This window comes from Archocentrus centrarchus, chromosome 8 (genome assembly GCF_007364275.1).
Source record: "Archocentrus centrarchus isolate MPI-CPG fArcCen1 chromosome 8, fArcCen1, whole genome shotgun sequence".
NCBI classification, from domain to species: Eukaryota; Metazoa; Chordata; class Actinopteri; order Cichliformes; family Cichlidae; genus Archocentrus; species Archocentrus centrarchus.
Genome location: NC_044353.1, coordinates 9,273,930 through 9,298,841, shown reverse-complemented (window position 1 = coordinate 9,298,841; position 24,912 = coordinate 9,273,930). Strand labels below are relative to the sequence as shown.

Genomic DNA, 24,912 nt, shown 5'->3' with positions numbered 1-24,912 from the left:
TGCACTTTAAGGGAAATATTAGTCACACTAACATGTTAATGCACTGACCCTGTTTCTATCTCTGAGTGAGTTATACATTCAGATAACAAGGAGGCCTGCCAGATAATCTTTATTTGGCCAAGTTCTTATTACCATGTTTGACCTTCAATGTTAAAACTGATAAATCCGTATTAAAAATGTCAAAGTAGCCGACAGAGGACACCAGCATGTGTAGTCAGAGTTGAAGTATCCACATGAGGAATTCTGAAAATGAAAAACCAGACAGTAATTACAGGCATTTGAAAGCTGAAGATCTGCCTCACAGTCACTACAAGAGCAATTGGAGGATCAGGTTTGTTGCCAGAGATGAAATATAGAGTATGCAGAGCATGCATGGTGACCATTTAAAGTCTGGGAGAAACCGTAGGCGGCCCTGTGGGGAATGGCCTGGTAACGGTCGTGAAAGGTGATCTCAGTTTTACGTCACAAGAATTTGTGCTTTGAGGGCCTCTCTTACATACAGCGTGTGTTAGTGGGGGAAATGGGAAAATTATGATAATCATATATATAACCACTGTAGAAACTGTGTCGGTAAGTTACACTAATAGGCTTTTATTTACCAGCAAAAAACACAACCTCTTCCACTAGAACTGCTTTCTTTTCTTTTCAGTATACGTAATCCTGACCTCCTGACCTGTGTCAAAACTATCCAGTTCTGCCTGTCTCCACAGCCATTTACTCAATCGTCACCTCTCCTTAAAAACCAACCATATTCTTGGCCACAACCCTTTTTTTTTTTGTCTACTTAAATAAGGTTCTTCAAGGTGAAGGAAGTTTTTTCCTGCTGCTTTGCTTTGACACAAGAATCAGAGAAAAGATAAGTAAATGGCTTATAGCTGCATGAAATAACAGCTTTGGAACTGCTGCCAGAGCAAGGACACATTTCTGGATTTTCAGGTTGTCATTATGGCTGGGAGGGGTTCCATGGCTCAGTAGTACACAATAACTTCTTTGATGGCAGGAGTTACATTTGCCCTGCAAAAGCAGATAAGCCTCACACAAGCTTAAAAAGGGTTGAAACAACAAAAGGCAATAGCTGTGCGATTTAGATTCATTCATTTACTTGAGAGTTTAGACTCAGTATCTTGTAACACAGGCAGTGGGTGATAAAAATAAATTAAAACGGAAAACATTTAGAGGGGAAACTACAAAGGAATCCTTAATGACAACCACAGAAGTGCCTTAAACCTTCAGTCCTGCTAAGGGCCAACAGGGGGCGACTTTGTTGGCTACACCTGATTAATTGCACATTAATGCGAATATCTAAGCAGCCAATAACATGGCAGAAACACAGTGCATTTAGGTATGTATACATGGTCACGATGACCTGCTGAAGTTCAAACTGAGCATCAGAATGAGGAGGAAAGGTGATTTATGTGAGTTTGAATGTGGCATGGATGTGGGTGTCAGACTGGCTGGTCTGAGTGTTTCAGAAACTGTTGATATACTGGGATTTTCCCCACACAACCATCTCTAGGGTTTACAGAGAACGGTCTGGAAAAGAGAAAACATCCAGTGAGTGGCAGCTCTCTGGGTGAAAATGACTTGTTGATATCAGAGGTCAGAGGAGAATGCTGATAGGAAAGCAGCAGTAAGTCAAACGACCACTCATTACAACTACGGTATGCAGCAGAGCATCTCTGAATGCACGACATGTCAAACCTTGAAGCAGATGGGCAACAGAAGACCACAGTGGCTGCCACTCCTGACAGCAAAGACCAAGAAAACGAGGCTTCAATTCACACAGGCTCACCAAAATCAGACGATAGAAGATTAGAAAACGTTGCCTGGTCTGATGAGTCCTGATTTCTGCTGCAACATTCAGATGGTAGGGTCAGGATTTAGTGTAAACAGCATGAAAGCATGGATCCATCCTCCCTTTTATCAATGGGATGTGGTGTAATGGTGTGGGGGATATTTTCTTGGCACACTTTGTACCAAATGAGCTTAATTTAAACACCACAGCCTGCCTGAGTATTGCTGCTGGCCATGTCCATCCCTTTATGACCACAGTGTACCATCTTCTGATGGCTGCTTACAGCAGGATAATGCACCATGTCAGAAAACACAAATCATCTCAGTTTTATTGAACATGGCAGTGAGTTCACTTCATTCGAATGACCTCCATAGTCATCAGATCTTAGTCCAGTAGTGCACCTCTGGGATGAGGAGATTCACATCATAGATGTGCAGCAACCATGTGATGCTGTCATGTCAATATGGACCAAAATCCAACACCTTGTTGAATCTGTGCCATGAAGAATTAAGGCACCTCTGAAGGTATCAGGTAGTCCAACCCACTACTAGTAAGGTGTACCTAATCAAGTGTCCAGTGAGTGTGAGTCAAATTGTGCGTGAGTCTCTGAGAAACTGCCCAACTTTTTAACTTAATTCATGACCTTGGAAAACCTTTATCTAATGAATTTATTTAATACAACTGTGGTCCTATTTAGTGTAAAATGAACAGCTGAGTATGATTTACCTTATGACTGGAAAGTCACTACCATATGAACTTACAATTTTCAGTCAGAACAGCTCCACACGTGTGGGATTTGAGAAAACCAGGATGGTGACTAACAAAACTGAACTCAAAGCTACAAAACAGGACGGCACAAACCGAACAAAATCAAAAACATCCCTACAAGAGCATAAATGCTCCTGGGTGTAGGAAGGGTAAATAACAATTTCTCATTTAGTAACTAAGGCTTAACTAACATATGACTAATGATGAGTTACTAAATGAATGAATGCAGGTTGTATCTGTATTTCATTAATGCAAAGTTATGCAAAGCTGCATTAATAATTGGAGTGATGACCGCCTCATTTGAATGGAAGTCTGGACTTACACTTGGCTGCAGTTTTCCTCGGGGAGCCCTGTTGGTGCTCTTTGGAGCAATCCGTCCTCAGCATCGCGTCCTCCTGAGCTTTCTTTGTCACCACCTCTTTTATTTTTCTTCTCCAGTCCCTCTCTACCTCTTCCTGGTTTCTAAATGCACGGAGCTCATCCTTCCAAATCCACAGATGCACAAACACAAGTAGCTGGAAATGTTTTTACGGCATGTACAGTAGATCTGTGATGGAAGGTACCACATTCATGGCTTTTCAAAGCCAGGTGGTGGTTTTATTCCTGACCTGCTCTGCCTTGCAGTTTCTTGCTGAGCCCTCAGTTTGGTTATTTCCACCTCTTTCTGCTTCTTAAGTCATCTTTGCTGTGCTTCTAGTTCTGCCTCCTGATGCTGCAGAGGTCATAAAATGTCAGAAATGTGTATTTTAATGACAGCAGGAGTTAAAAATATGTGATCTAAATTCTTTATTTTACTGATCTTTGGGGAATAGGGTTGGTCCGTGGACTGTATGTGATCTCCTCTCATAGATGCTGTTGCTCCATCTTCCTCTTCTCCTTGGCCTGGAAAGAGACAGTCAGAGAAAGAAACTCTCTCCTGTACAAGTGTACTGCACATGTTGCATGTCTGAGCATGTACTGTATGTGTTTTGTAGCGTATTTCTGTGGGTGGGCTGTGTCTCCCTCTTGTGTCTGCACCTGCTTCCAGACTACTTCTCTAATGAATCTCTCTCATCTGTAGTTTCTCTCGATCTCCCATCTTTTCATCACATAACAAACATGAGGCGAGAGAGCAGTTTTCTGTATAAGAGGGAAATAGAAACACTCAAATCAGTACAAATGAGACAGCAGTGCACATTTGCATGTTGCTGTGAAAATGTTTCTAAAACAGCTGAAACATTTTGAGGGTCTGAAACTGAGCTGGTAACTGTGCCAGCCACACAAAGCCACACTGTGGGAGGCTCCGCCTGACACCTGGCTGAGGGTCTGATGAAAGACGTTAAAGGTGCCTCTTGGTAGTTGGCAGCCTCATAGCCACAAAGCCACCACAAGCCTGCTGTGAGTTTTTCAGACATCACAAAAGCAAAAAAAATAACACCCAAATTTAATCTTAAATTCAAAATGGCAGATGTCTGGTTGGGTTTGGCTTGTGGACCCAGGGAGTTTTTTTTTTAATTGTACATCTTGGGAAGTTCGTGTACCCAATTTTATACATGTAGCTCAAACTCTATATGGGAGGTACTTCACTGACATTTTGTAGCAGATGCTGTGGAGCCATTTAGCGCCCGTGTGTGTGAGCCCAGAGATGGCCTGAGCCATAAGCTGATTAAGCGGCTGATTGGGGTCATCACATCAGCTGGAGAAGCCCCGAGAGCACTTGAAGTGTTGCACAAGAAAGGTTGATAAATTCATATTTTTTGTGTGTGATATATCAAAAGTAATCATATAAGGGAAAGTGAAATACTTTGAATAAATATGTTAACAGACTGATAACTTAACGCAACCGGTTTAATCACTGTCAGAGCTGAGGTCACATTCATGCACACTGTAGGTGTTTGGAAGGAGGTCGCAACAAGTGTGTCTCAAAAAAAGGATTTATTCCACTGAGGCTGAAAAGAAAACACTGGAAAGAAAAAGCAGTGGGATAAAGTCACGTTTCCATGAATCATTAAATATTTGTTATCATTAACAATCACTAGCAATGACATTGGTTGAACAGAAGCATCAAATGGGTCTTCAGTTCAGCCAGTTCAGTGGTGAGTTTAGATGATGTATGGAAACTACAGGCCTTATGGTGGATAATCTACTGTTAGTCCTGTAGTCAGTTTCTATTCATATAATACTGTCTCTTTTTACATTTGTATTGTCGTTCAAAAATCATATTTAGGCCTGTGTTCAATTCTTTGTGCCCATTCTGCCTTTTTGCACATTTTAAAAATGATCAGAACAGTTAACCTGGTTTGAAAATGCTGTTACTGACTGCTGGTTTATTTGATTTCTTTCCAGTATACTAGTAAGCCATGATAACGATAATGTAGTGTTAGATGAAAAATGCACAAATGATCAAGTACAGACAATTTATATAGTTGGCTAAAGTCATAGTTAAATGTTTCCCTTTATTTTTAGGCTGCAAAGATGTTGGAGTTTCTTAGATTTCACCTCACATCACTGCTGAAGAAATGATCCACCTTTTGCTGGAGGGGAGCAAAAAGACAGTGAACAGTGAGTTACTGTGACACATGCAGATCCACCCCACACCTGAAAGCCTGCAAAGAAGTGTAAATGCTGAGATAAAACCTCCGTTTTGTTTTTTCATTGAAGGCTTGGGGAGTTTGAATTGCAGGTTTGGAAGAAACCATGTAAATCAGAAGTTTTATGGAGCCATGCTTTCATGCTGTTTACTTCAAATTCTGACCCTAACATCTGAAATCAGAAACCATCAGAAATGGAGACTTATCAGTTCGGACAATGTTTTTCCAATCATGATGAATCCGTATGACTTGTAGCCTCAGTTTCCTGTTTTTAGCTGATGGGAGTGGTACCCAGCTGGTCTTCTGCTGCTTCAAGGTTCAACGTGTGTTCATTGATGGTCTTCTGCACTTTGGTTGTAATGAGTGGGTATTTGAGTTACTGTTACCTTATTGTTGCTGTGAGTCAGTAGGTAAAGCGAGTCGACTACCAATCAGAAGGTCAGTGATTAAATCTCCGGCTCCTCTAGTCTGCACTGAGCATGATACTGAACTCAGAGTTTCAGTGTTCAAAGTCACTTAAATTGCCTTTCTTCCCCCTTTCTGATGCTCAGTTTGAACTTCAACGGGTTGTCTTGGCCATGTCTACATGCTTATGTGTACTGTGTACATGCTATGTGATTGGCTGATTATAAATTTGTATTAACAAAGGGCTGAAGAGGGGTGCCTAATGAAGTGGCCAGCATACATCCACAAGAGCATTAGGCTGATGGTTATGACATCTCTAACTTTTCTGTTTGATAACATCACAGGAGCATTAACAGAAAATTGTCATGTCATATCATTGCTTATATTATAAACCTAATTTAACCTAATACTTAACATAATTTTTTGGCCTTCATGCTTTTGAATGCTGTAGGTCAGGAAAGGTGATTGTTTTTGTCTGTTTCTGCAAATCAAACACATCCAGGAACAACTTGGGTTTCAGTATCTTTCCTAAAGATACTTTGGCATACAGATTGGAGCAGCCAGGGTTCGAACCACCAACCCTCTGATTGGTAGATGACCTGCTCTACCTCCTGAACTACAGTCATCCCAAAAGGGTTAAGAAAAAGGGTTAAGAAAGGAAGGGGGCTTCCATACAGGGCCCAGAGTTCTGTGCTACACCCCTGATTATTATTCATTTGTAAGTATTGTAAAGGTGACCCTAAACATTTAATTCTATATACTGGAAATAGAAAACTACATCATCATGACACCATCTTATGTATAATAGCATAATATATTGTTTTCTGCCAACAATAAATGATGTAACACATTGACACCAGGTCCAGTGAGGTTAGAGGAGGTTGCTCTGCCAGCAGTAACCAAATGAAAAAAAAAATCATCAAATTTCTAAACCTCCACCGTTGTACTGAGGTTCAGGCCATGGATGCACCCTCCACTGAAGCCTCATGTTGTACTGAGGTTCAGACCAGGGAGGATTTAACTAGAACACCTAATCTAAAAGGAGGAGGAGACAGGAGACTGCAAGGTGGTGTCAGGGGAGAATGTAGCTAGCCAGCATCAGGTCTGTAGGATGATTTTTGGACGAGGAAGTGAGTGAAAGCAGAGACAAGGATTAAATGGTGGAAGCTGAAGAAGGAAGAATGTTGCAGGGAGTTCAGAGAAGAACTGTGACAGGCTCTGGGTGGTAAGGAAAAGTTACATGGCGACAGGGAAAGTACAGCTGTAGTACTGAGGGAACCTGCCAGGAAGGTGTTTGGTGTATCGTGTGGACAGAGGAAAGAGGACAAGGTGGTTTGGTGGTGGAATGAGGAAGTAAAGGAAAGTATTCAAAAGAAGAGGTTAGTAATAAAAAAGTGAGATAGTCAGTGAGGTGAAGAAAGTAGATGGCTGTACTGGGAGGGTAGGCAGATAGCAAAGAAAGAGATGACAAAGACTTTAATTGCATGTGTGGCTGGATGCTATGGAAGGAGGAAAAAAAGCTTGTATTGATTGGCCAGGCAGAGACTGAGCTGTTTCTTTGTTAACCAATGCTGATCTATGAATTGTTCAAGCATAAAAAAAAAGAACATAACCCAAGGGAGGAACCAGTGTTCACATAACACAACTTACCAATTTTAAACTGCATCTTTAGGGATTTTGTTGGTAGCAGCCTGTCAGAAAGGCAAATCAAAGATATTATCTCAAGAGATAAAAATAGCTTTTTTGTATCAACAAGGTGATTCCCAAAGAGCTGTTAGATGAAAATGTGGCATCTCTCTGTATGGGTGTGAAGCGTGTCCTAAAAAAAACTGGGTCATGGAGACCATCAGAGGTATCATCATTAGCAATCATCATTAGGACACAAAAAGTTCAGATTTCTCCCCCCCCAGCAATAGAGAATAATGCATCAGTGATTTTACCCCCATTTTGAGGGTCATGAAGGTCCCTATAGAGAATCAAACTCAGTGAATCTATTTTACACAATATATTAACAGTCATAAGTTCATACAAGCTAAAAAAAAAAAAAAAAAGATATCTGAACGGTTTTCATGTAATTCCTGGACGGCACAGAGTGGATTGCGCACGGCAATGGATGACATTAATCCTGTGGACTTCTGGTCCATCGGATTGAAAATAAAAAAGTAAAAAATAAAAATCTGAGGAAACTGGACAAGTGGAAGACAGAAGAAGAAGCAGCAGGTCTAAAAACTCTCCACACCAAATGAACAGTCATGTCCTTGAGAAACAGGAACATGAATAAACGGCACTACAGCCAAAGGAAAAATGTGCACATTTGTTTTTGTGGTTAACTGTCCCATTAACACTTAATGCACTAACACACAGAGAAAGCATACAATGCAATGTGTTTATCAAGCTTGGCTAAGTGCATATTTGACTGAAACAGTGACAACAATTAATTATGAGATGCCTTTATTGTATTTTTTGGAATCCAGTGCCACAGACACGAGAAAATGGTCCAATCCCTCCCTCCCCCTTTACAAACACAACCTGAGAGGGAGGGCCTGCAGGGCGGGATGTACCATGATCCTGCTTGTAGTCTTAAATTAAACACAGATAATAGTGAAGACACATCCAGGTGCATTTCAACAGACACGCACGACATGCATTCAAAAAGGGATTTCAAGGAACGCAGTGAGTCCTGGTTCACACATATGCTTCGTCTCAAAAAGTAAAAGACAACAAAATTAATACCACTTAAAAAAACAGCTTGTTGTCTTTATGGCCCATCGTCGGTCTATAATAATTCAGGCTCTGTCATTTTTCCACTTACAGGAGAAAACAAAAAGGCAAAGAGACACACTACTATTCATAATGGGGAAAATGGTTTAAATATGGAAATGAATGGTTCATAGCTTTCGTATTTAAATTTTTTTTCATCATTTTTTTTTTAATTAATGGTATACTTTAATGAGAATACAATTGTCTCACTAAAAATCAGTTCATCTAGGTAAAACTAGGCCTGCCCACTCAATCTGCGGTATCTAAGTAAAATATATAAAGTCCAGTCAAGGGCTCAGTAGGTTGTTGGTCCAATCAGAAGTGCATCACTTCAGTCTTCCTCGCTGCCACTGGCTGAACGCTCCTGACACAAACAGAACAAAACAAAGATTCACTTTTGCTATCCAGCAACGCCCCACAGGGATGGAAAAGTACCACAAACAGCACAACTTTAAAAAAAAACCTCTTATGATTGGGTTGTTGTGACTCTAATCTCAGAGTATTACATGAATCATTTCAGTTATTTAAAACAGGAAAACATCTTGAACAATGAATGCTGAACCATTCTTGTGCTGTTTTAGCACAAATTCTGCTCAGTCTTTCAAACTGGCTCTAAAAGTAACTCAAAGCTCCATAGCTGTGACTGTAAAAGCCCTCCTTTATTTATATATGTCAGCATGAAGCCAGAAGACGCATCAGACTTTGTTGTTCTTGCACGTTGTTCTCCTCTTACCTCTTCCTGCTCCTCCTCGCTGTCGTCGTCGCTCACCACAGGTTTAGCCCGGGATCCACGGCCCCGCCGCCGTTGTCCTTTTCCTCCTCTCTCCCCCTTCTCTTTCCGGCTCAGTTTAATCTTCACCTTCACTGAACGAGCTGATGGGATATCAAAGATGGCAAACAAAATAACGTTGAGTGAGTCTCACCCCCTGCTGATGCCGGAAAAGCTCCCGTGACTTTCCGATACTCACATTCAGACTCGGAGCCTTCATCTACATCCTCCTCCTCTTCCTCACTTTCCTCTCCCTCACTTTCATCCTCCTTCTCGATCTTCTGTCTCACGCTGGTGAAGACCGACTGGAGGACGATGGAGTCCTCGTAGATCTGAAAAGGTTACAGAGAGAAGCAAAGTTAGTTTCTAACTCGGAGCTAAATTTATTAAAACCCTGGCGAATGTGCGCTTCTAATGTCACTCACCAGCGAGCCCTCCAGGTTGAAAGTCTGGGCATTCTGACACAGCAGCATAACATCCTTCTCCAGGTCATTCAGGCTGCGGTATTTGTGACTGCGGATCCGCTCCTGATAGGAGAGAGAAACCAAAGGCAGCAGTCAGACATGCAGGAGGTAGTAAGATGGAATAAAAAAAAAAAAAGAAATTAAAATTCCAGTACCCATAAGTACCCATTGATGAGGTCACTTTTGATACTCACCTTGATCTTTCTGAAGTCCACTGGTTTGCGGATGAGCTCGTAATACTCGGGCAGCTCCTTGCGAGAGGGGAGCTGGATGAAGACTTCGCTCAGTTGTCGGCCATTACTGCAAAAACGAGAAGATGAGCTGCGGTCTTAATTGTTTATAGACTTTTTTCCCCAACACATTAAAAACACCATCACATATATAATTTCTGCGCCTTCTGTTAATTCTCACCCGTCCTTATATTTGATGACAGCATCAACAATCTTCTTCATCTTCTTAGTGAGAGATGGAGGGTTAGGAGAGAGCTTCTCAGCAGGTGGGCGACCCCGTTTCTTTGCTTTCTTCCCGTCCTCGTCCTTATCCCGTCCACGGCCGCTGCTGGAGCTGGGTGTGGCTGGGCCGTCATGGTCACGGTCTCTCTTGCGCTTTCTGGTTGCCTTTTTGTGACGCACTTCATCTTCAATGTCCTCTAGATTGCCTTCTTCTATGGCCTGTTGTAAGAAGAAATATGGTTGGTAACTCATTTAACAGGAGCACATGTTGAGCTGTCAGGAGTTGGGACTCATCCCACCTTAAGCCACTGTTTCTCAGTGAGCGAGTCACTGTAGTCCACCTCCTTCCGCTGGCGGGACCCTCTGCCAAACATCTTCTCCTCCTCCTCCTCGCAAGTTAGCCTCTCAACCTCAGCATCATCTTTCAAAATCCAGTTAGGGAGGTCATCTTCCTCCATCAGTCGAGGTTTCCTCTTAGGGTTACGGGCCTCCTCGCGGCGTCGGTCTAGATCCATACGCTGAAATGAAAAAGAAGCAGGACTGGAGTCAGTTTATAAAAAAAAAAAAAAAAAAAAAGTCTAATAACAGACATGAAACCGGGACCAACCATGAACTGTTCAAACTCCTCTTCACTTCTGGCGATCATCTGATTGACGGTCTCATCATCAGGCACTTCGTCTTCCTCCTGCAGACAAATGAGACGGGCTGAATGAGCGATGGCTGAGTGCAGATTTATGTGGCACCTCAGAGCCAAGTCTCTGAACTAATGACTCTCACAAGCACAAATGGGAAGCCAAGTATCAATGTGAATTACTAGTAATTCATTGCATACTATGCTTTACGTAGGCATTGCAAATACAGCTTACAGTACGCGTCAGATGACTAACGCTATGCAAATTAAACGATAACATTAAAAAGTAAAGGTAAACAAAGCTTAAACTTTGCATGAAAGAGTTAAAAGCCAAAAAGAGGGGGAAAAGGAGAAAAAAGGAAAAGCTTTTATGTTAGTGTGAAGGAGAAAATATCATATTAACCATCAAAGGTTTGTGCAGAAGCAGAAATACATAGGGGAGAAAGGGAGAAGTCTGGATTGATGAAAGCTCACAAATCCTGAGAAAAGAGGGGAAATAAGGAAAGGAGACAGAAAGGAGAGAGGGGGGAAAAAAGGAGAGAATGAAGAGGTGGGGCAGCGCACAGGCGGACGTGGGTGGGTGGGCGATGTGGGAACAGGTTCAGATCACACCCACCCACGCCCCCCTAGTGCGGCAGCCTCCTCGAGCCCCGACCTCGTCCTGCTCCTCGTGCTCCAGAATAGCCTGTAAGAAGGCCCGACGTTCATAGCCTGAAGACTTCTGGTCGAACATGCCGGCCTGGATGACTTTCTGGTCCACGTTCAGTTTGTACTTGGCCGCCGCCAGGATCTTTTCCTCAACGCTGTTGACGGTGCAGAGGCGTAGCACACGCACCTCGTTTTGCTGACCAATACGGTGGGCTCTATCCTGGGCCTGCAAGTCCTGTTGGAGTGTGCACAGACTGTTTGTTTAGGTGGAATCACTGTGTAGAAGCCAAACATGCTGTTCACACTGAACAGACCATCTTCTGAACCTCTTTGTGCACATCAAGTACCTGGTGAGGGTTCCAGTCACTGTCAAAAATGATGACAGTATCAGCAGATTGCAGGTTCAGGCCCAGACCTCCAGCCCTGGTACTGAGCAAGAACACAAAGTACTCAGAGGCAGGGTCGTTGAATGTCTTCAGCAGCATGCCACGATCCTCCGCTTTGGTGGTACCTATGGATATATCATGTTAGCTTTGTTAGTGACTCCCAATAGTTCAATATGATTCAGCCAAAAGGTTCTCACCATCCAGACGCAGGTATTTGAAATTGCGATACGCAAAATAGTCCTCCATGATGGTCATGAGTGAGGTCATTTGACAGAAGAGCAGCACTTTGTGGTTGGTGGCCCTCAACTTGGGCAGGATACGATCTAGTAGCTCAAACTTTCCAGAGGCACGATACAGGTCAGGGCTGGACAGGAAAAGCAGGGAATATGAATAAAACTGATCCAGTACTCAACATCAGTCCACTCAAAACACACATGGACACAATTTAAAGCTTTCATACCCTGTGATGATTCCACCAGAATAACCGAGATGCTCTGAGAAAGACTCCTGCACAAGCAAACAGGTAAGAATTATTACCATTATGAGGAGAAAAATGTTTACGGATTTAAATGGTGGTGTGTGTGTGTGTGTCTCGTACCTCAATGTGTTGGAACATAAAGGGGTGGTTGCAAATCTTCCTCAGCTGCATGATGGTGTTCATCAGGGTCTTCGTACCACCTTTACCCTGCAAAAATAAAAAGATAAAATAATGAACTACCCTTTTGGGTGTTTATTATTTTTTTAGAAATAGATTATTTTAATGACCACAAAAGAAATGAGTTATCATTTAAAGACATCATCTTACCTTCTTGTCTTTTTCTGAACCGTCTGTGAGCAGGACTCCCTTGGCCTGCATGTGTCTGTACAAAACCCTCTGTAGAGCTGACATGTCGCACTTTATTACATACTCCACCTGCAGAACAAAAATAACAGGACAATCTCAGCAGTGCAACTACATTTTAATAAACTGTTTCATTTAAACCTATTTGTCAGTCACTATTACATGGTGCAATCATGAACTAGGCCAAACTAGATAGCTAGTCAGAGGAGCAGCTGCATACAGCACAATGGCTTAAAGTTATCAAGTCATCTAAAATCAGCTAAAAGTAATTCAAAAGCTTTCATGGTTAGTTAAACTGTAGTGACAACAGTGTGACATCCATCCTCTTCCACTTATCCTGTTCAGTGTCACAGGGGGCTGGAGCCTATCCTAGCTGTCATAGGGCAAGAGGCAGGGTACACCCTGTACAGACCACCTGTCTGTCACAGGGCCAACACAGAGAGGCATTCACACCTATGGGCAATTTATAATCACCAATTAACGTAACCCCACTAACTGCACATCTTTGGACTGTGGGAGGAACCCGGAGTAAACCCACGCAATCTTCACACAGAAAGGCCTCGGCCAAGGTGGAATCGAACCCAGGACCTTCTTGCCATGAGGAAACAGTGCTAACCACCCACGCCACCATGCCACCTTAATCTTTTGTGAACTATTGTGTTGAATTTAAAAATAGCAAAAGAAGGAGAAGAAAGGAAAAAAAAAAAGTGTTGAGACTGATGGCTAAATAAAAATGGAAACATTTTAAAATTAGCCTCAAGTAATGAAAAACTAAGCTAAAACTAAACTAAAGCTGAAAAGAAAAAACTCTCAAAAGCCGCTGAAAGAAATAGAAAAAGTTTAAATTCTAAATATGTGGATAAAAGTAATGACAAATTTAAATTGTGAACTAAAATTTAATAAAAACAGATAATAGATTAAATTTCCTATAAGAAAAATGTGTTGAATTTGAAATTAGATAAAAGTAATTGAAGTTAAATAGTTGGCAAAAAAGTCACGAAAAGAGTGTAAAGTAATGGAAAAACTGATTAAACTGAGTTAGTGTTGACTATAAAACGGTTAGAAAGAAGTAATAAAAAAGTGGGTTGAAATTGTGAGCTAAAGGTGTTTTAAATGCTTGGCTAGTATTAAATATGACCTAAACATAATTAGCTAAAAGTAATGAAAACACAGTTGAAATAATTAACTGGCATGGTCAGATTTAGCCACTCCAGGTGGTACCAGCATAAATGTAAATTTCACCTGATCAGACTAAACAGCAAAAATTCAAATGAGTTCTGAAAACAGTATCCACATTTATGTAATTAAGAGCCGTGTGCGTACGTCAAACAAAGAAAGTTTAGAAACTGAATGTGAAAAGTAATGCAGGAACCAAATGATTAAGACTGAAATTTCATCTTAAAAAAAGAAGAAAAAAAAGAAAGAAATTATCTTTAAAAAAAAGAAAGAAAAAGTTTTTTTTTAAAAAAACAGGAAGTTAAAGTGAAAAGCAGCCTGACCTTCTCCGGCAGCTGCGCCTCGACTTCCTTCTTGAGTCGCCGCAGCAAGAACGGTCGGAGCACCTTGTGTAAACGTCGAATGATCAGGATGGTCTCTTCTTCATTCAGATCAACCTTGAAAAATAAAAGAACACTGATTGGAAAACGCAAAGTACTTATTTCAACCTTTTTATGACCTCCCATCTTCACAACCATTTACAATAATCCCAAAAGGACTACAACGCACCTTCTCTCCAGTCATGGCAAACGGGGCGTTGAACCACTGCTCGAAGGTGCTGCAGCTCTTGAAGATAGTGGGCAGCAGGAAATTGAGCAGGGCCCAGAGCTCGGGGAGCTTGTTCTGCAGTGGCGTTCCTGTGAGCAGCAAACGTCGTGGGGCCAAGTAATGCGTGTTCAAGACTTGGGTCAGCTTACAGTGATGGTTCTTCATACGATGCCCTTCATCCACAATCATGTACTTCCAGCGGAGCTTTGTGAAGAAAATATTGTATTTATAAAATAAGTTTTTGAAACCATTTGAAAGACAAGATTTAGATAATGCTTCAGAAGATGTGACTGGAGCTTCTTACCTTTGCTAACACTTGCTTATCCTTAATAATGTACTCATATGTGGTCAGCAGGACGTTGAACTTGCCACTACGCAAAATTGGAACGAATGAACGTCGAGCAGCTGGAGATCCCTGAAAGTGAGCACAATTGCTTTCTATTTCATTTCAACAACAGATCTTAACAAATCAAATAATTAAAGTTGGCTTTGGGGTCAAGTGTTTTTCTCATGCTGAAAGTAAAGCACGACTGTAGGCACTGCACAGACCTTGTAGGAGACCTTCACAACAGATGGTGCCCACTTATCAAACTCATACACCCAGTTTGATAAAGTTCTGCAAACAAAAGCACACAGCTTTGATTGAGAAAAGTTTCACCTCTACAGCAGCTTTGCAGTACATGCATTAACTGTTTTTAAGAGGGTGTTTTGAGTTGAACTGAGGAGGCAGGTTAATACTTACGAGAGAGGTACGATGATGAGGAAGGGCCCATTGAGGCGCTTATACTCCATGAGGTAAGTGATGAGGGCGATGGTTTGGATCGTTTTGCCGAGACCCATCTCATCAGCCAGAATGCCGTTCAAGTTGTTGTTGTAAAGTGACACCAGCCACTCCAGACCTTTGATCTGAACAGCAAATTTGTTCAAATTAGCTTCAGGTTTACAAGAATAATTTAATAACCATTCATGTTCAAAAACACTAAACTCTAATAAAACAATCCTAATGCTTCTCTGTGTTGTGACTAGTTACCTGGTATTGCTTGAGCTGCCCATTGACCAGCAGTGAGGACTGTTTATCCACTTTCTCAGTGACCGCGTGAGCCACTGCATAGTAGGACTGCAGGCCTCGGTTGAAACTTGCATTGCCGTACTCGTCGTCTACATCCTGCTTGGCGTGTCTGATGAAAGCAGGAGAGACCCGATTAACCCAGCTGTAACTGGTTGTAGACAAAGGATAACAGATGGCTCATTACAACACAACCGCCTTACTCAATGATGTGCCGGACATCCACTTCTGATACATCTTCGCTGTCAGGGTCGGGGATCTTCTTCTTGTCCTCTGCTGTAGCTGAAGAGTGCTGAGGATGATCATCGTCTTCCTCCTGACGACAGAAAACAAAGCGGGATGTCAGAAAGGTGCTACACCACCAGAAACACTATTTTACTTTGAAGCTACATTATGTACCTCCTCTTCCTCTTCTTCTGAGCCACTGCCTTCACTGTCAGAGCGCGGCGCTACTTCGTATCTGAGGAGGAACACCATGTTTTGGATAAGGTTACAAACATGTGCAAAGATGTAAAGGGAGTGCCTTGTTGTTTTGCTGGAGGATGTTAGAGCTGACAAACACACTGATGTGCTGAAACTGCTAACATTTATTCCAGAAATTTAAATATTTCGACAGAAATTAGGCAGACTTCACACTAACCCTGGGTTCATTTCAAGCCAGGCTTCCAGCTGCCCAGCCTTGGGTGCTTCAACGCCCGTCAGGATCTTTCCACTGTCTACATGGATGACCTTGACTGGCAGGTCACTCATTTGACTAGTCTCATCTAAAGGCTGGGAGAGGAAAAACATGTTAAAAGGAGCATCACCTTAAAGGAAGAGTTCCCTGAAAGTCATTTTCTTGTTTTACACTCACCTCTCCATCAGGTCCCAGGGCAGGAGCAGCCCCCTCTGGTGCCTCTGGCTTCTGAAAGCATCAACATTTAAAAATTTTAAAAACAAAACAAAAAGTGAAATTTTAACAGTCTTCTAAATTACATTTACTTACCTTCTTTTTCTTCTTCTTCTTTTTCTTCTCTTTGAGTGCTTGTGCAGCTTTGTGTGCGCGCACCAACTCAGTAAGATTGGCCACGTATTCGTCTGTCTGCTGTAGCAGGTACGCCAGACGCTTGTCTTTCTTTTGGTCAATAAGTTTGCGATAACCTTCTTCATCTTCAGCCTGGGAAGAGATTCAGAGAGAGGTCAGCTCATTTTGTCAGACAAACAAAATATAATTTCGAGCATTTATTTCAGGGACTGAGCTCCTTACAGCAGATACAGACTCATTTTGACAGACTGACAGAGCCTCACCATCAGCCTCCGCATTCTCTCCTTTTCAATGCGTTCATTCTCTTTCTTCTGCTCGCGCTCAGTGTTGGCATGATAGGTGGCGACAGCTTTGGTGGCCTTCTGGATCTTTGCAGTGATGGAGCGGTGATACTCCTTAAAGTCCTTGGCATGCTGCAAGATGCTGTTGAGGTATTCCTTCATAGAGAGTGCTTAAATTAGTTTCTTTACATCACCTAAACCTCTGTTAAATGCAGCTTTTAAAAAGTACGATATAAAAAGTCCAATTAAATCTTCCATTCAGTCTTTTCCCGCTCTGTACCTGGTGTTTCTGGCGGCGTTTACGTTCTTGTTCAATCTTCTGCTGTTTCTCCAGCTTCTCAGTGATACGAGCCTCACGTAGAGACTGTCGTTTGCTGCGTTTGTAGGCCTTAGCATTAAGGGCTGTTTCCAAAGCCGTGTCACGACGCATGCAAACCACAACCTCCTGACGCAGCTATGAGTACAGAAAAAGACGACACTATAAGCATTCCACTGGGAAAAGTAAAGAAGAGCTGCCAATAACAACAAAGCTGATTAAATATGGAGAGTTTAACTGCATGTATGCTACACACATTTGCAGGTAACAGCAGATCATTTTATCTACCTGTCTCTGGAAGTTAAGCAGCCTCAGGGCCTTGAGCTCGATGGTGGCCTTAGTGCGCAGGTCACCAGCTAGGGAGCCAGGCAGGTTTTCCAGCTCCTGTATACGGTGAGCAATGCGAGCCTGTAGCCTGAAAAATATATAAACAAAAATCAAAGTTGAAACCATTATTTTTTTTTATTGTTTTTTTTTTTGATACAAAAGTAGAAGAACTCCATAGTGATGGATGTCTGTGTCAGGGTTCTAGCCAGTGGTGCATCCAAATAAAGGACCAATGAATGAGTTTTCTTCTTCATGTTTCAGGAAGAAATATTTGGTGTGTAACTAAACACTGTCAGTCCATATTGTTCCTGACCTGTACTCTCTCTCCTGGAGGATCTCCACTGGATCGAGCCCACGAGGTTTTTGGATGGGGGTTATGCGGTTCTGTTTCTGGTGTAGCATCATGGGAGGGGGCTGTGCAGGCTGTCCTGGCGACTGTGTCTGAGGGGGCATAACTGGTGAGGCTGCTGGAGGCACTGAGGGAGGAGCAGGAGAGGGTCTACCTGTGGGCTGAGGTGGAATCAACTTCTGGGGAGGGTTAGAAGGGGCAGCAGCATTCACCATTGGTCCTAGAAAGAGATGAATTTAGAAGAAATTACTTTTATCTGTATGTACAAACAAAATACACATGTGTGAAGTTAGTACTTAAATTGGGTTTACCTTCAGGCCATGATTTGGGAGGTCCATTGGTAGGCTGGCCTTGCATTCCTGGGGGAACTCCTGCCGGTCCAGGAGGTGCCATATTGGGACCTACCATACCTAAAACAATAAAATTAATCATATTAAAAAACATATTTTTGACATAATTAGCAATTGCTGGGCATTGTGCAATCTCTCATGTCTTATGGATGGAGGCATTATCATCCTGGAAGAAATTAATCCAATAAGGTTAGAAACGTTTCATCGCAGGATACAGGCAATCACCTTTGCATTAATTTATAGTGACCCTTGTGCTGGTAAAAAGTCTGCAGTGTTTGATATAATCCCCATCTCCTCGCATGATCAAGGCTTCAGATTTTCCTTAAACATGTGTACCAAAAACAAAAAACAAACAGAAAACAGTTTTCTTTAAACTCACCATGTTGTCTGTTGTAGTTTGGTTGAGCTGGTCCCGGCCCAGCACCTGGGCCACCTCCAGGCCCTGTAGAAGGTGGCATATTAGGCATTGGCTGTTGCTGCATCCCTGGCATGGGCCTCTTTCCCTGCACAGCCATTTGCAGGTGCTCTGGTAGGGGCTGACTGCGTGCCAGCATCTTATAGGCCATAATCTGAGCCCTGAGTTGGTGTAGCTGGTTCTGGTTGAAAGGAGTGGGTCCACCTGCACCACCTGGTCCACCTCCTGCACCAGGGGGCCCCCCTGGCCCTTGGGGACCCCCACGATTTGGTTGACCCATACCCTGATTAGGGTCCCCACTACCCTCCATTGGGCCTGCTCCTGGGCCAGAGGGACCTCCTGGCATCATGGGACCAGAAGGAGGGCCGTTGGCTGGGACAGGACTAGGTGCGTGCTCTGAGCCTCCTAATGGAGAGGGGTAACCTGGAAGCAGAATACAGGCATGATGGGTATGGCAAAAATGTCTTTTTTAAATGTGAAATAATGTTTTATGTGATTAAAAAAACATGCTAAATAAGGATAATAAGGGAACCAGATGATCTTATCTCCATGTACTCTAGGTGAACTGTAATACTGCTGTTGTGTCATTTAAGTGCTTCTATATTCCTCATCATCCTCTGTTGCTTACTAACTGCGGTTTTGTAGATGCAGCTGCTTTTGTTGTTGTCTGAAAAGGGAAGCCCCTGCTCCCCGCCCCTTCTGTCACCCTGCCCAGTGCTGTCTGCTAAATGAACAGCAACACAAGAGAAACCGGCTGGATGGGTTTGCTCTCTCTCTCTCTCACACACACACACACACACACACACTACTGGTTTCTTTTGCATAGAGCATTTCAGGGCCAGAAAGAAGTTCCATCAGCCCAATCTTTCTTCACTCTGTGCATTAACTGAAGTTCTGAGGTAGGGCTGGGCGATATGGACCAAAAATTATATCTCGATATTTTTTTAGCTGAATGGCGATATACGATATGTATCTCGATATTTTTTATTCCCAAAAAGGTATAAACAAAAAGACACTTCTGAGCCATAGCTACATAACCCACATATCACACACTTTTATTAACATTCAGCTCAAAAATAAACCACTGGCATATTTAAATAATAATGCTCCTCAAATAAATTAATGATTTTTGCCTCCATTACAAAAGACTCACAGCTGTGCTATTAAAATGTAAACAGAAAAGATACAGGGCAAAAATAGCAAAAGGCTGACTTATTCCAGTCTCCAGTGAAGTGGAGTTCACCAAAGTGTTTCCTCCTGTACATCTCGTACTCTGTGCAAATAACAAAACATGGAAACAGACTGAAAGAACAAAATTTCATCCTTCAGTCAGCATTCTAACTAGCTGCGCCTGGCTGAGGTGCTGTCACGCCGGCTGACTTCAGCTGTTATCGTAACAGTCAGCTAGCGATGCGGCCATTAGCATTAACATTGGTATGCACAGTGGAAAAGATGAGTGCTTGAACCTTTTGTTGAGACTTGTTTGCGGCATTCTCTACAGAATACATTATTCTGCTGCTCATCTGACACTGTGAATCCAAACGATCTCCAAATAACTGAGCACTGTTTTTCTTTTTTACTAACCAGCTCCTCATCAGTAGCTTTGTGTGTTTACTTCTCCGTGCTGTTGCTTCCTGCATGATTTACGGGCGAAGCGGTGAGGGAGAGAGGCGGGGCAGTGTGAAGTTGTGCAGAGACAAATTGGGAGAAGAGAAAGGTGAACTGGTGGATCTACAAGTATGATTGTAATGCGACGTAGACTATATCGATATAAACGATACTGTCTCATATCGCGTATGAAAATATATCAATATTTCTTAAAAATTCGATATATATCGCCCAGCCCTATTATGAGGATATTCAAAATGCACACTTTCACCACAAACATATTAACATGAATTCATGCTGTTTGTTCAGGTTTCACCTTTCAAGTGTTGACACAGGTTATATAAAGTACATTCCAGAATGACATGCTACCTTGGGAATGTTGGTCCATTGGGCTTGGAGGGGGTCCCATCCCACTGTGTCCCCCTGGTCTCATGCCCATACCTTTCATCTGGCCGTAGCGAGGGTCATCGGGCATTCCCTTCTCATGCATGGCTTCCATGGGCTGCAAAAAAAGAAACAATAATCATGAATAAAACAGGATAGACTTGTAAATGAAATAAACTCTAGAAGGAGTATAAACCTGGTTAAAAGAAATGTTACTGCACAATTACTAAGTGATCTAATGATATAAACCATTACTGTGTTTAAAGTATTCAAAATAATCAAATGGGGGGGGGGGGGGGGGGATTAATCACTGAACAAAGGTATTTTTTTTTTTATTACTTTATGCATCTGGTGCATGTTGTCCTGAGGATATCCTGAGGGTCCCTGTGGAGGATGGGGGTGTCCAGATCCTGGAGGTCCTGGGCTGGGCCCCATCATGCTGTGGGCAGAGCCTGGTGAGGGACCTGGACTTGGTCCCATCATGCCTCCTGGAGATGGCCCTGGGCCTGGGGAGGGACCAGGGCGAGGTGTCCCTCCCATAGGGGGGTCAGGAGTGGACATCTCTCAGGGGAAACTAAGAGCGTGTGGCTGCAGGAAATACCCTTAAAAGGAGATGACAACAGGAATTAAAACCAGGCGTGCATACATGTTACTCTAATTACTTAAAAAGAAATTACATTTCAGTCTTAAAGAGGTAGTTCAAATCCTAGACACTAGAACAAAATACAATGAAATTTAAATATTTTAAATAAGAAATGCAGTGCCTTATAAAAGAAGTAGATATAAATTAAGTGTCTATATAACATTTTTGAAAATAGTTAAAAATGTCCAGTGATGTCCTCAAATCAAATGTCAAAATGTCTTACAAATGCTTATTTCATCTGACCTACAATCCAAAGCCTTAAGATTTTAAATCAACACCAATATGCCAAGAGTAAATGAGCAAATCATTACTTGCTGACTGGCTTAAATGAATAACTGGTTATCAGAATTGTTAACATCTTTACAGCTGATGACAGTCTCACATGTTTCATATTGCTCTGTTAAGACAGTAGTACAGTCAGAAAAGCTGCTCACTATTCGATGGGATCACTGCAGATATTAAACGACTATTAACATGATTGCGATGCTGTCATTCTGTTTTCCTAATATGCTGTTTGGTGAAACGACACAAATGGTAGTGTGCCGTTAAATATGTACTACAGCAAGCATTTATTTTATTTCATCCTTCTCTGTATTTGAGCTGCTGTAATTTGCAAATTTCCCCGTCGTGAGATCATTAAAGTTTTATCTCATCTTAATCAACTCTGAATTTACAACTAACTCATAAGTGGATTTTTTTTTTTTTTTTTAATGCTGTTACAGGGTTTAAATGCCCACTTCTGATGTCCTGCTGAATTGTACATACTGGGGAGCAGTTGACAGGAACAAGATTATTCGTAAAATTGATGCTGAATATCTGAATTATAAAGGTCAAGTTTGTCATTTGAGAAATTCATCTTGGTCTGGAAATTTTAGAAACACAGCTAATTAACTTGAACATCACTTCATGGAAGAAAACGATGATCAGAAACCTCTGTCGAAGAGGCCCTATCCAAGCAAAAACAAACCCTTTGGTATAAAAACAGACGCCTCTCTGAAATGAACGGGAGAACAGTAAAATGATAAAAAACTTTGTCCAAGTCCAGCTGTCCAGTGTTTACATTTACATGACAGGAACAGTTAGGTTAGCTATTATTAGCTGACGTTAGCAGGGCCTAGCAAAATTTAAGTTTACGTTATACTGTATATATTAAGCCGCGTTGCTTTAACACTCTCCCTCTCATAATACAGTAATAATAGTTATAGTATTCACTGGGTCCGCCTGAAAATGACAGTAAAATAATGGTAATCCTACAAAAAACACAAGCCCGACTTAAACTTGTCTGCTAGCACGTTAGCGAGCTAGTTCAGTTAGCCTAGCCGGCCATGCTCTCTGAGGCCAATTAGGGCAAAAAAAAATATGTTGTTTCGCGAGATAGTGGCCGAGATGCGGCGACATGTGAAAGGTTAGAGCATCCCTTCATTTCCCAAGCTGATTGATCCAACGCGCCTCCCGTACCCCTGGCTCAGTGCTCTGCTCTTAGCACATTTCCAAAAACAATTTTCATTCATTACACACTGCCGCGCCACAGCAGCGGCACTGTAATGTCGGTCTCTTTTTCTCTAACGAAGAAAAGAAAGAAATCCCCATGAAAGCGCAATAATCCTCTAATAGCCGCGTAAAACACAGACAAGACTCTCTCACTGGCCAAACAAAATTACAGCGGACTTACACAAAGTGGTGGAAGTTGATGTTTGAAGTCTCGCCGGTCGCAAAGCCTCTTCGTTTTCCTCCTAGCCAGAAACAAAGAGCCGACCTACCCAGTCGGTTTTTTTCCTTCACCCCCCTCTCTCGGCAGATTGTATCGCACAGACCGGCTTGTGTGGCTCCACAGCGCCGCCCCTCCTCGCTCGCTTCCCGCATGCCCAGTGCAGCTTCTGCGATATACAGGCAGGCACGAAAGAGCTAGAAGCCGGCGTGGGGGGATGGGAGACCGAGTCACACACAGTATTGTGGACGAAGCTGTAAGAATATGATTTAAGTGAGCGTGTATCGGTGTGAAAATACACAAATACTATAATATGTGAGAGGAACCAAAATTAAAGAAGCAGCGGCATTGAAACGATATGAGCTACAATTTTCTTGTAATTATTGCCTTGTTTATGACATGGCTTCATGTCTAACCTTGTGGGTATTGTTTTGTATTGTTGATCGGTGTTTAAAACACATCTAATGATTGGCTTGTCGTTTGGGCTATAAAAAGGAAATACTGAAAAAAGGTGCATGTAAAGAAGCCCACTTCAATATGAAACAAGGAAAAAAAATGGCATTTGAACTTATAAAACAATGGAAACCCAATTGTTTAAAGTGTTAGGTCAAATTGCATATTAACATTAATAAAACAGCTGTTTATATAATATTCAATATTACTACCACTCCAAATAAATTTAATACAACATACATTATCTAGTATAACAGGAACTCATGTTGATTTTTAGTCTTATTTGCATTTCCTTGCATAACGCAGACTCTATATTTATTTACCTTAATCTTACTTGTTTTCATTATTCTACAATGTGTATATGCACAGCACATACAACAAGACTGTGAGATACTATGTAACACACATCATACAGTTATAAGCTTAAAAACTGATTCAACTGCTCATCAATGTTTTTGCATGATTAAAAAGTTACTTAGTGTTGCATGTTGGAGCCTTGTTGACATGTGACTGATCAGCTTAAGGAAGGTGAGGTCATGGTTGTGTCTTTAAGCTGGATTGCACACAATCCCATGCTTTGGTGCTGTATGCTGGTATAAGGGAAACCACCCAAAGCATGAGTCAGGTTGGACTTCTGATCCTGGTTGGCCAAAAGGACTGGAGATAACCATGTGGTAGGTTTCACAGTGATCTTGGGGTCACCCCTCTGTTTCAACTCTCCCACTTTTGTAGACAGATTGCACTGCATGCCTAAAGAAAGTGACACTCAGACCTCAGGTCCACGGGCTTAAAATGATTCCAGTCTTTATAAAATACAGCTGATTAGCACCCCCCTCCTTATTTTCCTTAAGATACACAAAACAAGCAGCAGTGTTCAAAACCTGCTGTTCTGAAGGTAAGGGAAGGATGGAGCTACAGTACTTTCACTTTCCCATACACCTACCAGTTCAGCTGTTACTGTGACAGTGCCTACATATCCTGAATCTCTTTGATGGCTGTTTTCCATTAGTGTCAGCTGTGTATAGAAGTGGAAGAGTTGAAACAGATAATGCCACCAAACACCGTCCTCCATGAACCTGTACAGATATTTGAGTTTGTTTTATTACACAAGCACACACCTTTGCTGTTCCTGCTGTCACCATAGTCAACAAGGCAGCAGAGCACATATCAGCACTGTCTGTGTTCCCACGATCACCAGTCTGATAAGAACCTTCACTAATTAGGATTGCAGAGCACTTTAATGAGAATTATGTACTCATTGGGGCTCAGCTGAAGCTGAACCTAGAGGAACTGGCCTATGCGTGCCTCAACACTTGCTCCTCTTCACTGAAGGGCAGAATCAAAAACTTCATACGAGCTTGGACCAGTCTTTTTTCTCCCAGCTGTTCTAGGAGGTGGCAGCACAGGAACCGGGCTCTGCTGAGGGCTTCCAGTGACAGAATCAGATGGAAATTTGTGGCTTGTAAAAGGGTACCTCCTGAGGGAACTGAGGGACTTTTAGGACCTCCACATGACTGATCAGTGTCCTGGCTTATCATGTAGAGGGGAAGCTGATCAAGAAAGAGCAGTGATTCTGCAATCAACTAGTACTGCCTGAGCTTCAGTACCATGTCCATTTGTATTGCATTACACAGATTTCATGCAAGGGACTGAATCAACATTATTGTGATGGCTGTTCAGATTCATACTGGACCTTTTTTTCTCTTTTTGACCCCCCCCCCAAAAAAAATAAAAA

General features: G+C 42.2%; 1 protein-coding gene across 3 annotated transcripts; it reads right to left on the bottom strand.

Annotated features, from left to right (window-relative positions):
• Positions 1-7,972: 7,972 nt before the first annotated feature.
• Positions 7,973-20,934, bottom strand: smarca4a (SWI/SNF related BAF chromatin remodeling complex subunit ATPase 4a). 3 transcript variants are annotated; one of them, XM_030735482.1, is made up of 33 exons: positions 20,713-20,934; positions 20,359-20,491; positions 18,346-18,804; positions 17,928-18,026; positions 17,581-17,836; positions 17,229-17,355; positions 16,905-17,078; positions 16,607-16,780; positions 16,305-16,475; positions 16,173-16,223; positions 15,960-16,090; positions 15,719-15,779; positions 15,523-15,635; positions 15,284-15,431; positions 14,996-15,159; positions 14,803-14,869; positions 14,558-14,668; positions 14,215-14,457; positions 13,989-14,102; positions 12,454-12,561; positions 12,247-12,333; positions 12,109-12,155; positions 11,846-12,012; positions 11,610-11,773; positions 11,231-11,497; positions 10,591-10,668; positions 10,283-10,501; positions 9,943-10,202; positions 9,726-9,831; positions 9,493-9,594; positions 9,267-9,399; positions 9,032-9,171; positions 7,973-8,662 (listed from the first exon to the last, which is right to left on the bottom strand). In XM_030735482.1, the coding sequence occupies exons 1-33, from the start codon at positions 20,932-20,934 to the stop codon at positions 8,630-8,632; spliced, it is 4,929 nt and encodes a 1,642-aa protein (XP_030591342.1). In that variant the 3' UTR covers positions 7,973-8,629. The 3 variants fall into 3 exon arrangements, with proteins under 3 accessions (XP_030591342.1, XP_030591343.1, XP_030591344.1); XM_030735483.1 differs by having other exon boundaries at positions 11,270-11,497; XM_030735484.1 differs by lacking the exons at positions 11,231-11,497; positions 11,610-11,773; positions 11,846-12,012; ... (20 more) ...; positions 20,359-20,491; positions 20,713-20,934 and adding an exon at positions 11,018-11,204.
• Positions 20,935-24,912: the final 3,978 nt, after the last annotated feature.